Here is a 15,022-nt window from a genome sequence, read left to right on the forward strand (position 1 = left end):
CTCCTTTATAAGTTCACAAATCTGATCAAAACACCATTATGAGAAATGACGTTTTGCCTTCAGATTTAATAAACGTGAAACAGCCGATAACTGAGAGTGAGTTTCACATCCAGGCCATAGTTCTTGCTTAGATGTATTTAACATATCATACAGTTTCTGTGCAGCGGAGTTTGGCATCTCATATGTATCATTATTTATTACATGACGGCTTGTTGCATCCATGACCATGTCCTCTAACCGATTGAAATTTGGGTGATTAACACTATCAGAACCATAAGACATGTCTAATAGTGCATCACCAGATCCGTCATGCACTTCAGTTTCACCGTGCAAATACCAAACAAGGTAATTTTGCACAAAACCATGCTTCATTAAATGATATTTAACTGTATTTTCATCTTGAAAGCTACGGTTCTGACACTTAAATCGATTGCAAGGACAGCGAATCTGATCGCCATTTAAATAATCTGGGCAGTTCTTAGTCTTCTCTATAAATTCATTGATCCCCTCTAAATATCTCGGATTAAGTAAACCATCTCTGAGACGGGCATACATCCAACTTCTTTTAACAGTCATATTAACTACAATAACGATGCTGATATGAAAACATAAAACTTATAAACCCTATTTTCGAACGGAATCTGAAAAGCAACAATTAAATTATGCATTATATCTAAAATATGCAGTAATTATATCAATTAGATCCTTTCCTTGTTTGTGGCCATTGAGAAGAAAAAAAAATGTGGCTCTGATACCAATGATAGGTCCCAGTCAAAGTCAAGAAGATTAACAAAAGAAAATTAAGAAGTTACTGATATTTTCTTCCCCCCAAGCCTGCTGCTACAGAGAATATAAATAGGAACAAATCAAACAATCTAGTCCTATTCTCTTGGCCACACTTAGCACAAAGAGATATTATTGTCCACAATCAACTAAATGCTATTTGACTAAGTAAAACAAACAACTAAAAGATAATTGCAATAAATAACAATTTATAAAAATAGCAGCAAGACTAAAAATAGAAAAGCAGTAAGGCCTCCTTAGTCCAAATACTTCTTGTTTAGAACAATAGCTCTAGATGAACTTTTCAGGGCTTATCAATTTTAATATCAACTTCGAGTGGCCTATTCAAACACAACTTATATTAATAAATATAAGTTTAAAATACGACAACTCAAGCTCGAAATGGGTATCCAATAATAAAATAAAACTATTTTAACAAAAATCTAGTTAATATGTCTTTAAATAAATAATTAAAATTGTCTGAATCTCATGTGAATATTAAAATTAAAATTTAGGTACATAAATATTCAACCAATAAAAAAATAAAAGAAACAAATATAGGAAGCTCGAATTGGCTATAACGCATGTATGCTACAACCTTTCCTCTTTCATCCATGTCTTCTTCCTCTTTGCACACCAATAGAACCCATTTTATCCATTGCTAGTGAAAAAGCTTGGAAGAATTTTAGCTTATTCTCTCCGGCTTCTCAACTAGGGCCTTGGTACGTGAGTCAAAAAACAGAGCTTGATCAGATGCCAGCAAGCCCAATCTAGCTCCAACTCCAAGTTTCCATGATAGGCATGGTCAAACAAGCATGGACTAGTAACATCAAATGGCACTACAATATCCTCATTCCGCCAAAATCTGGGCATGACACTCTCAGTGCCCTAAGGAGCATTGGGTCAATTTCAGGGTCAGGTTGCTTGTGAACAGTTGCAATTAATATGGAAAACTGTGTACAACTGAACATTTTTTATGGACAATAAGCTATGGCATAGTTATATTAGAGAATTTGAGTGGGATAGAGTGAATACCACTTCTCAACCAAAGGTGAGTTCTTTAAATGCAGAGCATGTGTTAATAGAGCGACCTCTTGCTTGTGACATGAGTTAAATGGCCAAGCTGCGGCAGAATGTGGAAGACTACACCACCTGCCAAGCTACCATAATTACTGCCAAATTTCTATATTATTTCTTTTTTTTTTTTCTCAGAGATACATATTGTTTTATCATTAAAAGACAAAGAAGTACTATAAAGCTAAGAGTAATTATTACTTTTGTTTCTTCTCAAATAGGTGTATTAAGAAGGAGAAGCCTGAGGCCCATGGAAGGACATCCAAGGTTTCAAGGACCTCCTAGCCTACTAAAGCTATCCAAATCAAAACAGAGAAGCCCAAGCCCCACATACATCACAAACCCTTGTTCGACTAGGGAAAGAGGCATCGCAGCCTTGTCACAAACAATGAAGAAATCGGCTCGACCATGAAAGGTTGCTGATATCGCATCGACACGATCATAGGAAGAGGAGGAGGAGGAATCACTTTTTGCAGACCGCAATCCTACGAGCCATGTACTAGTTGTTTTATGAGGCAAGACGTCGACGCTGTGCCTGCACTCCTGCACCTGTGCTGTTTGATGAAATTCTCGAATGAACTCGTGAACCATTCTGAATTCTCCTCGGTATAGGCATAGCTATCTTTTAATTGTCGATAACTGAACTTGATCCTCTTTGATAAGCTTAAACACTATGCAACGCATATCATCAAGACTCTCAAGAACCTTATCGCTCTCAATTCTCTCCTCTACTTCAGTACAACAGCGAACTTTAGCTACCCGGTCCGTCAGCTCAACTCTCCAAACCCTCCAGCAACAAGAACTCACCATTCCAGGTCGTTTGCTCAAATGGGTTTCGCTTGGTTTTGTTAGAACCTCAAGCTTTGCAACTGGGTTTACTCCGTTGCAGCGAAAGCCGCTCGATTCGATAATGGATATTGAACGGGCTAAGGACAAGTCCCCTGAGGATCTCGCTTCCATTTGGGATGATGTAATGTATCCAATTCTGCAATCTTTTCTTGATTTATTTTATTTTTGCAGAGAATAGAAAATGTTAAGTGTGGTGAAGTACAGGTTGATTTCAAGTGCGTTCTGTTTGTTCTCTGATTGAAATCTAATCTTTGGCCGAGTTTAATTAGTGTTTCTCTCTCAAATAGATGTTTTGCATTCCTTATGTTCTATTAATGCTAGTATACTACAATTCTGGTTACGGAGATAGTTGTTTGTCCATTGCATTAATTTTGTTATTTATTTATATATTTTTTTTTGTGGAAGCACTTGTACTTTTGATCATCTTTCTAACTTGGTTGAAATAAGATTTTGTTAATAAACCAAATTTTGCTTAATAATGTAACGAGGATGTATAATTGTAATGTTTCAAGGATGTAGTACAATTATAGTTTTTCCTGAGAATTAAAATTGGTCAAAATTGGATATGCACACTGAAGATTTCATAGACTAGCCTTATCTTCTCTTTTATCTTTTCTTCAGTTCCTTAGGTTACAACTAAGTTTGCCTTTTACATGTTTTATATCAGTATCTCTTCATGTGGTGTTACCATTTCTTAGCTATCATATTTGCTTATTTGGAAGGATCTTGATTTGAGCAAGTATTTATATTGTTATATCACATACAATTTTTTTTGCCTTCTAAAGGGAAAAGGAAAAGATGTTATCAGAGATTATCAGAGATTCACTTCATTGTCTCCCAGCAATTATTAATGATAAAGTTTGTGATATAATATATGGCTGACTTTTGTTTAATTGAGTGTTTACATTTGGACTTTTCTTATGTCAGTATCACTTGGGAAGAGGTCATATTGGTGCATCTATGACAGCCAAACTTTATCATTTGTTGGTGCAAAGAGCAGCGGATTGGTAATTGTATTGCATGATGTTTTTATTTCAGACATGTCCTCTTACTCTATCTTTATTGTTCATATTTCTGTCTTTGCAGTCTGTACTTTGTTATTCCTCTGTGGAGGGGAAGTGGTTATACGACAATGTTTGCTCAAGGTTAGGCTTCTTACTTCTGATTAGTAGTGGTTAACATACATGCTGTGATATCAAATAATTAGAAGTTGCCCTTTTTGATATTGATTTTTTTGTGTTAAGCAAAATTTTCTTCATGATTATCTTATTGGTGGATTAATATATCTTAAGCCATCCATTGTCATTACCATTGCACAATGTTGTATCCTATGCCTGGGGATCTGTTAGGATTTGATGTGCTATTGCACAAGTTATGCAAATCTGTTCCTAGATTTAATGAATGAAATGCCGTGGAATTGCTGATGCACTTCTTGATGTCAGTTTATCAATTGGATCACGTGGAATTGCTAGAAAGTGTTGATTATCTTGTTTGTTGTAGACTATAATATTTTGTTTTTTTTTGTATTTCACGATAGAGATTACAACCTATTTATACATGAGACAGACGGTATCTAAATAGGAAGGAAAATCAAGTCTATAATTATACAATCCCTAAAATTAAGCAACTGACCCATCTATCAATATTTACTTTCTATATTAACATATTTACTTCCTATAACCTATAACATTCCCTTCAAGTTGGAGCATAAATGTTAATCATGCCCAACTTGTTACATATAATCAACTCGTCCCATACAACTTAGTAGACACCGACTTTGTGAACCCAACTTCTTCCAATAGTTGACGTACCCTCAAAACTTTACAAACGGCTTTTGCCATGACTCGACATTCAGGTTCAGTACTAGAACGGGAGACCACATTTTCTTAGCTTGGTAAAACGCCTTACACACATTATAAATACGGAAAATATTCCCTTTGCCAAAATATAGAAATTCCAAATACTCCGTGAATTCTTTAACAAATTCAGAATGATTAATAAGACTAATCACCTCACTATGAATAGAATTTCGAATCTGCAGAAATAAACAAGCATCATCCCTCATTCAATCTCTACGAGTTTCATTAGTAGAAGGATTCTTGATAAGATATCATTCATTTAAATACTTCGTAAATAAATACGGATAGTCTTACTCCAATCCAAAAAATTAGATCTATTTAATTTGTGTTTCGTGATTTTAGTCATCACAAGAATCACATTGGTTTTAACTTCAGCCATAAAGACAACCAACCCAAAACAATCAAAATAAACAAAGGATCAGAAGCACAGTACGCGTGAACAATGTTCGATGAACAATAACAGTACTCGTGAACAGTACTCGATGAACAATTTCCGTGAACAGTACCCGATGAACAATTCCCGTGAACAGTACCCGATGAACAATTCCCGATGAACAGAGCCCTGAGTCTCCAAATGTTACCCTTTATAGGTAATCCAAATGAACAGAGTCCTGAATTTCCAAATGTTATCCTTTATGGATAACCAAAATGAACAGATTGAGTCTCAAAATGTTACCTTTTATGAGTAATACAAATAAAGAGAGGCCTAAATTTCTAAATGTTACCCTTTTATGTTTAATCCAAATAAACAGAGTCTTAAGTCTCCCAAAGTTACTCTTTATGGGTAACCATAGAGCCCTGAGTCTCCAAATGTTATCTTTTATAGGTAACCCAAATGAACAAAGCCCAAAAAACTTTAAATTTCTGTTGGTGAGGCTCTGATATCATGTAGAAATATAATTTTTTTTTTTTTTTTGTATTTTACGATAGAGATTATAACCTATTTATACATGAGACAGACGGTATATAAACAGAAAGGAAAATCAAGTCTATAATTATACAATTCCTAAAATTAAGCAACTGACACATCTATCAATATTTACTTCCTATATTAATATATTTACTTCCTATAACCTATAACATTTGTATAGTTGTATGTGATAATGCGAGTCAAGTGCTTAGTGAACTCTTCATCATTTTGAGCAACCAACCCTTCTCAATACATCAAGCCTTTACTTGTTGACCTAAGATCTCCAATGATTTCCTAAGCTTGCTGCATTAAGATAAAACTAGGTTTTGGCCTTGTTGTGTTGGCGTATTTACTGTGTATTTTTCTGAACCTTTCTTGCAGTACAGATGCCATACATGCTTTTCACTGGACTTGAAGATTACAAAGAAAGAGGAACTCAGGCGGCACCGTACTTCACCGTCTCTTTTTATACTGAATTTGCAGAAACAAAGGATTTGGTCCTTATACGTGGAGATGTTGTTTTCACCAGCAAGCTCACAGATGAAGAGGCAAAATGGCTTTTAGAGACTGCTCAATCCTTTTATTTGAATGATGGGAGGTACAAGCTGGTTGAAAGATTTAACAAAGAGACACGTGATTTTGAATTCAAGGATGTCTTGCGAGCACTGGATATGCCTATTCTGTGATTGCTGAACTAACAAATTCTGCCAAATAGAAGTATGCCTACAAGGGAGAACGAGTTGATGAATTGAGAATTTTGAAATTTTATCATGCAGCAGCTGCAAGTTCCACAGCACCAGGGGAAAAGCTGATGCACTTCTTTTTCTACTGGGATAGAATTTGGTTGCTTTTGCAAATTGTTCCGTTTGAAGATAAGTTATCATCTAATAACTGCAAATATGCAAGTGAGAGAAGAAAATCAAATAATATCAGTCTCACCGGAAAGCATTCATGCAGTGCAGTTCATGAGTTTGTGAACTTATCTTGACAAGTTAAGCTAATTTGTTCTGTTAATGCTATCAGCTTTAAACTATAGTTTGGATTCTTGGCAGCATGGAGGGTAGTTCTAGCCATTGGATGTTTTGGTTTACCAAACCTGTCTGAATTGATATCTAAGGTTCTTTGATGCTTTTGATTTCGATTTTAGTTTCAGTCCAATGCTCCGATTCACTTGTGACTTAAGTAGAACGTGCCATGTCGACTTCCATCCAATTGAACCGTGTGATTTCTAACCGGCCGTTGTCGGAGCTATTGAGGAATGTTTATTCTGTGAGATTACGAATCAAATTCAAATACAAAATTTAACTGTATATTATTCTGATTCAGCAAAATAAATTGGAATTCACTATTAAAAATTGTTTGTATTTGAAAGCATAGTTATGTTGTTGAGGCAGTTTGGAATTATATACTCTAGATCCAATTGAAATCAATAAATTTTATGTTGCCTTTACTGATAATCCTTTTATTTATATTTTTATTAAATTATTTTTAAAATTAATAATTTTTTTCAATGCATATTGAATAACGATATAATAAAAAAATAATTAATAAATTATTATTTAAAAAAACAAAAAAACTAAACCTTCATTTGTTTAAAAAAAAAAACAACTTATATTTAAAAAATATTTTTCATATAAACATTTTATAATTTTTCTATAAAAATATTTTTCAACTAAATAATTTATTTTTGAATTAAATAATATAATATATTAATAATTTTTATATATAAATTTTAATAAAATTTTTAAAATACAAAAAATAACTTATCTTTATTGAAAGAACTAGCCATTTTTTTAAAAATAATTTAATTTTTTCATATAAATTTTTTTAACTAATTTTTTTTAAATATTCCAAACTTAAACAAGATGAAAAATATTTTTACATTTATTCGAGTTTAACTGTATAATATTTGAATAATTGAATTTACAATGGGGAGAGGAAACGGTGCGTTTCAAATGGTAGAGAAAACGACGCCGTTGCAACCTTACACAAGCGGACCCCGACAAGAACAGAGTCCTCCCTCTCTCTTATTCTTTGCTCAATCGAACCCTCGTTTTAGCTCGCTCGCTCGCTCGCTCTCTCTACTCTCTAATTTCTGATTCCTTTACGAAAGCTCCAACTCTGCACTTTTCTCCTTCCATTGACAAATCTCGCTCGCTGAGCTCTGCACACACAGCTAAGTGAAAAGAAGCTTGTACGTCATCTGCTCTCCAATCTCAAGCTAACAAATTTTATTATATGCACTGTTCACCATCTCTGCTTTTGCTGCCTCCAATTCTTATCCAAATGCTGCTCAAATAATTTCTTCAATTTCACTCTCTCTCAGCTCTTTATAGAGAGAATAATTATATTTATTCTTCTATTCCCAAATGAGTGACTCCACTGAGGACGCCAAGCACATCGAGAAGCTCTACGAATTCGGCGAGAGACTCAATGAGTCCAAGGACAAGTCTCAGGTTCCCCTGCTTCTCTCACTTCTAGGGTTTTCTCCTTTTTTTCCCTTTTCTTTTGTTGTTGTTTAATTAAATTTATTTTTTCTTCCTTCTTTTATTATTTGTTTGTTTGTAATTTGCAGAATGTGAAGGATTACCAGGGGATTATAGATGCGGCTAGGACGAGCGTGAAGGCGAAGCAATTGGCGGCTCAGCTGATTCCAAGGTTCTTCAAGTTCTTCCCTGATCTCTCCAGCCAGGCAGTCGATGCCCATCTTGATTTGATCGAGGAAGAAGAGCTTGGGGTCTGTATTTTTCTAAATACGCACTTTTATTTATAAAGTTGCCATATATGGGAGCTCAGGAAAGATGCACTCTTTTTCTTGATGCTTGGTTGTGGTAATTGTAATCAACGAACAACAAATAAGTTTAGGGTTTGAACTTATTAATTAGTGGCCATCTTCAATCTGTATTTATTGTGAGGGAAATATGTGGGTGGAATTTGTGAGTACTTTGCTTTTACTAAGTAAATGTGGAGCATCCTTTTTTCTATGTTGCCATTTCTGTAATTTTTGTAATAGAATTTCATCATTTCTGCAGGTACGGGTGCAAGCAATTAGGGGGCTGCCACTATTCTGCAAGGATACACCAGAATATCTTTCCAAAATCATTGACATTCTTGTGCAGCTCCTTGTAGCTGGTAAATTGGATTTGTCTTGGCCTTTTTGAGAACTTGTATGTGTTATTTCTAATCTTTGACTATTCTTGATGGTTCAGAGGAAATTGTGGAGCGTGATGCTGTGCATAAAGCTCTTATGTCTTTGCTGAGGCAGGATGTGAAAGGTGATTTTCCTAATCTCTAAGTTTGTGAAATTATGTGAATGTTTATAATATAGCACTAAGTTTGTGAAATTATGTGAATGTTTATAATATAGCACTAAGTTTGTGAAATTATGTGAATGTTCATTATATAGGATGGAGTAAAGTTATAGTGCTATATCTTTGAAATGTAAGGTCAAACTCTTCTATATTTGAATATTTGACCTTCTGTAATTAACATAAACCAGCGATAGAATTCTTTGTTTATTATATCAGTATGTTCTAATTATATTTGATAAATGTATTTGATAAATTATATTTGATAAGTTTTTTCTTTGTTTGGCATAGACCTGGTTTTTAATTATCCAGCCTATTTGTGTATTATTCATTCAGTCTGTAGCCATATCCTGATTCTTATTGAATACATGTACTTGCACTCTGTATGAGATTGTAATGTAATCATGATATTACATAATATTGAGAAGCCAGTGGATCTAGTTTCTAAATCTATTGAAGATTTTATAGCTCCATGGTTTGCTGTTGATCTAAGGTTCTTGTCCCAGTCGGAGAATTTTTTTTATAATTTTTTTATGTTGATTAGTTTTATTTAGCTGTAATTACTTGATGTTTCATGATCAAATGACTTGAAGAATCCATTATCCATCTAGCATTTACTTGATTGATGGTAACAGGGTCAGACCTAAACCTTTTATTGACATATGCTGCTTTCTGTTTTCTATCAGTATGTATAAATACTCCATATATACCAGTTTAAATTTTAAGTTCTAAGCCTTACTTTTGCCCTTTTTTTGGCCTTGCATAGCCTATACATGACATTTTTATTGTTTGTCTTTGCACAAATATGTAGACCAGGTCAAGGATAAATTGCCTTGTCCTAACCTGACACACTTGCTGTTGCCATTGCTGTTTCTTTCTATCTGTTCAATCCTAAACTCATTTATTTTATGCATTTCTTTTTTCAGAAAGAGAATAGTTTTGATAGAAATTTGGTTCTTTGCAGCACAAAGGGGGAACAATTAAAATATCAACTAAAAGAGTAAACTCCATTTTGGTTTAAATGGTGCATCTGTTAAGCAACAGTTCTCTGTGCATTGTATATTAAAATTAGAATTGCACAAGAAATTAATTTACTTGCATAATCATGAGCACATTATTTACTATGCCATTTGTTGGTATGCCTTCTCTGTGGTTTTATCTAAAGGTTATTTAATATTCCTGATGTGCAGCCTCTTTAACTGCCTTATTTAAGCATATTGGGACTACAGATGAACAAGGTCCAGAAGACGTACGTGAGAAAGTTTTAGGCTTTATAAGAGATAAGGTTAGAAGATTGCCTCAGATGATACTCATAATTGTTTTTAGTTCCCATTTTATCATGATAATTGACAACTACTGATCATGATTTCAGGTTTTCCCTCTCAAGGCTGAACTTTTGAGGCCGCGAGAGGAAATGGAACGGCACATAACTGATTTGATTAAAAAGGTATACTCATCCACTTATTTATTGCTAGTTGACAACATACATAAAATTCATCTCTGGTATTCTGTTTAGAACGTCTTTTAATAATTTGTGTTGGTCCTATGCAGGGCCTAGAAGATGTAACTGCAGCAGAATTCAGAATGTTCATGGACTTCCTAAGAAGTTTGAGCATATTTGGAGATAAAGCACCCCCAGAACGGATGAAAGAACTTATTGAAATTATTGAAGGACAGGCTGATTTAGATGCACAATTCAATGTGAGTGCTGCTTTTGCTGCAATTTGTTGGTAAATTTGGAAGGTTTATCTTCCTGTCTGTTGAACTGTTCAATATATTTATGAACAAGAGAGAGAAAATTGTATTTTGTGCTGAAATGGCTTTGTTTTGATGACCTATACTTGATTCTCATATGTGTCTTAAAGTAGTTTGCATTCTTTGCAAAGATTTGTATTTGATTCTATTTTCTTTACAAAAGAATTTGGAGGTTTTTATACTTATAGTGAAAGGATGGGGGTAGCTTATAGCTGGATAAGTTGTTCCTCAGTTATGCACTTTGTAACTTTTGGCAAGCTTGGTGACATGTGTATTCTCCTCTTCCTTTTTTAATTGGTTGCTAATGAGTGCAAACTAAAAGCTGAAAGAAGGGAGCATTTTTTCACATTTATGATGATCCTTATATGGCCAATTTAGTTTCTGTTCTGAGCTTGTAGAACTAACTTTTGAAAGTGATGTGTTGAATTTTTTCTGATTCCTTGATATGATTTGATTGGCTATAACAATGCAGGTTTCGGATGGAGAGCATATTGACAGGTTGATATCATGCCTTTACATGGCGCTTCCATTTTTCCTTGTAAGTTATAAGGACTGTTCAATTTTGTTGAAATATTCCATATATGGTGTAATCTTTCTCCGAAATTTATAGCCTGACCTTGATTCTTAAACAGAGGGGTGCATCAGGCAGCAAGTTTCTGAACTATTTGAACAAGCATATTATACCTGTTTTTGACAAGGTAATGCGTTACTTTTTCTTCTTTATATCTTACATCTATAATTCTTTAAATGGTTCTTCTGTGTACTCAGCCATGGTCCAGGTTGGGCCTGGAACCGGAACAAACTCGGAACTGGAACTGGTCAATGGTTTACAGGCCTGAACTGGACTGAAAACTTCTTGGTAGAGGGCTGGTCCTAGTCTCTCCCCACCTTTAACCAGTGCTTTGGCCTAGTTTGAACCTTCATACAAGAGAAAAAAAAAAAGGAAAAAACATTGAACAAATCTTTTTCTTTTGGATTGCCTCAATCTGAATTGAACCAGAACTGTGGGGAACTGGCCCCTGTTCTCTGGTTCTGTCTCTCCCCTCCTGGCCCAGAACTGCTGCTCCTGACTAGGAACTACTAGATGGATGGCAGCCTTTCACTACTATGTTTGCTTACGCTTTGGACACTTGATTTCATTTATGTATGCTTCTGTAGAGTTGTTCTTAGAGAGATATGCTATATAGTGGAAAATAAAAATGTTTTTATTCTAATAATGCCGATTCGCTGCCAGCTTCCTGAGGAACGAAAGCTTGACTTACTCAAAGCAGTTGCAGAAATTTCGCCTTACACTCTGCCACAGGATTCACGCCAGATTCTTCCTTCTATTGTTCAGTTGTTGAAGGTAAAAGTTATATTACTTACGTAAAATGATAACATATGATATTTCTTCCATGTCTTAATGTTTTCGTTCTCTCAGGTTTCAGATCTACGTCTGGGACAGATTTTTATTGTGTGCTTATTGAAGTCTCTCACAAATAACATAATATCTTTGCAACTTCTTGGTTGTTGGCATAAACTGTCTAATATTTTTGCCTTTTTCCCACTGCAGAATTACATGCCTCGGAGGAAGACTGGAGAAGAGATGAACTTCACTTATGTTGAATGCTTGTTATATGCATTTCACCATTTAGCTCATAAGGTAATATTTGTTTAATTACCTTCATCTTCTTACTCTTACAATTCTCTAATTTTTTATATTTATTTGATGTATGATCACAAGGCTCCCAATGCCACAAACAGCTTATGTGGTTACAAGATAGTTACTGGGCAGCCATCAGATAGGCTTGGAGAGGACTTCTCTGAGTTGTATAAGGATTTTACTGAGAGGTAGGTTTTTTTTTTCCTTTCTATCGAGTATTTTCTTGAGAGTTATTGTGTTAAACATATTTCTTATTCTTCCTTGCTTCATTTTGAACAAATGGTTTTTTTGGATTAGTTGGGGCAACTATGAGATATCCAGGTTGAGTATGAACTAGTCCCCCCCCCCTCCCAGTCCCCACCCCCTTCTTCCTTCTTTTTAATTGAAGCAATTGTGTGCCCCTACTCTGTTAATTGGCCAAGCTGTGGAGAAATTTTTTTTTTTTTTTTAAAAAAAGGAGAGATTTATGGATGGAAAAATGTTTGAAGTTTCTGCATGGATAAAATAACACTACCTTCTTGAATAGATGAAGTTCTGAAGATATATCTAATGATTGCACGTATTAAATGTCTGGGAAAATGGTTGAGTAAACTTCATAGGTTCATATAATTCATAGGTCGGAATAGAGTGTTTTCTGTGGTCAAGAGACATAATTTCATTAGATTGGTCGTCAAAACAAATGGTCACCACTTGACTGCTTGGGGTGGGGTTGTTGACTGCAATTTTTCTGAGGCTGTTGATGAATTGAGTCCATTAGTCAAGTTCAATGGACCTTGAAATAATTTCTAATGTGTTTATATGGTGATTTTAAGACTATGGAGTCTCTATGTGGATGAAAATCTGTTGTTAGATCAGGAATAGTTAAAGCTGTATCATTCAGTAGCCATTCTCAAACTAAAGTACTAATAATTTTTAATGCATGCATGGAGAATGATGTTTCGATTGATACTTTTATTTCCTTTGATGATTTCCATAGAGCTAAACCTTGTCTTTAAGCAATCCTTATTGTTCCCTTCCAAAACTTGTTGATTAATATCTTCTATTAGCCAGTGTGCCATTGCAGCTGTCTATGTGAAGGTATAAGGATTATTATAAAGCTTTCCCAAATTGTTCTGCCAACTACTTTGCTTTTATTGGTCTCTGTAATGGAGGTGGCAATGTCACTGATTTTGTAGTTGAAAAGGTTTGGCTTTTCTCTGTATGAATAAAAGATAAGGTTAAGCCAAAGTGCAGATTTGTTGGTAGGTTAGGATTTTTGGCTGTGTTCTTGACCACTCTCTACTGATCTCAACTTGTAATCCAACTAGCCTATTACTTAGTGAATTAGAGGTTCTATTTCTCATGTTATTCCTATTTGCTTTTTGGATATGGCTTTGAAGTTCTCATTCTGTTCGGATAATGCAGGTTGAGTAATGTAGAAGAGCTAACTAGGGCTACCATGAAAAAATTAACTCAGGGAATGGCTGAACACAACAAAGCAATGGCAGCTGCAAAGTCGGATGAGGCAAAGGATAACATAGTGAGTCAATTATTGGTAGATGGCATTATCTCCTGTAGTTTCTTATATCATGTTGCTTACAAGGATATTCCTCATCGAATGTGCAGAAAACTCAGAAACAGAATACTACAACTGGATTGCGAACTTGCAATAACATTTTGGCAATGACAAAGGTGATGATCAAAATTTCATGGATGTTTACTCTTGAATCACCAGAACTAACATATATCATTTTTGTCAATTTACAGCCATTGCATTCGAAGACACCATCGTTTATTGGAGATAAGAGTATCAATCCATCTTGGAAAGAAGCAGCAAAACCTTCTGTTGGTTCCACCACTACAGCAACTGGGTACAAGAAATGCTCACTTCTGCAATTGCATCCATGTTGCTTTTTATTATATTTTATGTTTTCAATTTATTTGTCTAGTTTCATAATCAACTGCATAGCTTTTTTAGAAAATCCGTCCAAGTGCACTTTGTACAAGCGTAAAAATGCAGGAAAAATTAATTTTTCAGAAAATGTGGACCCATGCCAACTATCATGGTGATATTTGTGCATGATATGCAATTTCGTGTATTAAACTATCTATCCTTATTCTGAGTGTACTTTCTTGTGCAGAGGGAAACGGCCTGTTAATGCTGCTAATGGGTCTGGCAACACAGCGAAAAAGGGCCGAGGTGCTGGTGGCTTACAGAACCAACTAGTCAACAGGGCATTGGAAGGTATATCTCATGGAGGGAGGGGTGGCACAAGGGGCAGGGGCAGGGGTTGGGGTGGACGTGGAAGAGGAAGAGGCTATAGGTAAACTTTGATGCATATGTGCAAAGAGCACAACCAGAATCTGGAGGAGCATTATCTTGTACCAGAGGGATGCAGGTGGGAATCGATTATGTATTAAGAAAAATTCTTTTCTGTTGGAATGAGATTTCATACATGAGGGGACCGACACATTTTGGGATTTGTCGTGGACGCTAACAATCTTTATTTTTATGGAGTTTCTCAGTTTGTAGTCTTTAGATTGGCCAGTGATTAGGGCCTTGTGTTCCCAATCTGAAACCAATTTATGAGCTAATCCAAGCTGTATTCCTGGGCTAAAGAATCATCTTTGCATGTTTATTAGCTGGTGCGTTGGGTGTATCTTAGATGTTTCCGCTATTCGCATATTCTTCCATTCGTTCTTTGCGCTTTAAGGATATATATATCTCGGTATAAATATTTTGATGGTAATTAGATTTAGTTGCAGAGGAGATCGTGCTCATATTATATACACAGTTTTAAGAACTTGTTTAGTATTCAAATTTTGATTGAGACCGTGGATTCGATGGCTGGCTTTTGCTCTT

The 15,022-nt window shown here is 35.1% G+C and overlaps 2 protein-coding genes across 2 annotated transcripts; both read left to right on the forward strand.

Annotated features, from left to right (window-relative positions):
* Positions 1-2,104: 2,104 nt before the first annotated feature.
* LOC110605533 (ATP synthase mitochondrial F1 complex assembly factor 1) lies at positions 2,105-6,616 on the forward strand. The gene is made up of 4 exons (XM_021744154.2): positions 2,105-2,827; positions 3,634-3,713; positions 3,793-3,851; positions 5,857-6,616. Exons 1-4 carry the CDS (start codon positions 2,531-2,533, stop codon positions 6,159-6,161), a joined length of 741 nt encoding a protein of 246 aa, XP_021599846.1. The 5' UTR covers positions 2,105-2,530; the 3' UTR covers positions 6,162-6,616.
* Positions 6,617-7,503: 887 nt separating this feature from the next.
* LOC110605371 (apoptosis inhibitor 5-like protein API5) lies at positions 7,504-14,778 on the forward strand. Its single transcript, XM_021743895.2, has 17 exons — positions 7,504-7,669; positions 7,802-7,931; positions 8,051-8,212; positions 8,508-8,607; positions 8,685-8,750; positions 9,974-10,068; positions 10,156-10,230; positions 10,335-10,484; positions 11,011-11,076; positions 11,171-11,236; positions 11,773-11,883; positions 12,091-12,180; positions 12,262-12,368; positions 13,585-13,699; positions 13,786-13,851; positions 13,927-14,030; positions 14,301-14,778. The coding sequence occupies exons 2-17, from the start codon at positions 7,845-7,847 to the stop codon at positions 14,485-14,487; spliced, it is 1,647 nt and encodes a 548-aa protein (XP_021599587.1). The 5' UTR covers positions 7,504-7,669; positions 7,802-7,844; the 3' UTR covers positions 14,488-14,778.
* The last annotated feature ends 244 nt before the right edge of the window (positions 14,779-15,022 follow it).

The sequence above is a fragment of the Manihot esculenta genome, chromosome 17 (assembly GCF_001659605.2).
Source record: "Manihot esculenta cultivar AM560-2 chromosome 17, M.esculenta_v8, whole genome shotgun sequence".
Taxonomy (NCBI): domain Eukaryota; kingdom Viridiplantae; phylum Streptophyta; class Magnoliopsida; order Malpighiales; family Euphorbiaceae; genus Manihot; species Manihot esculenta.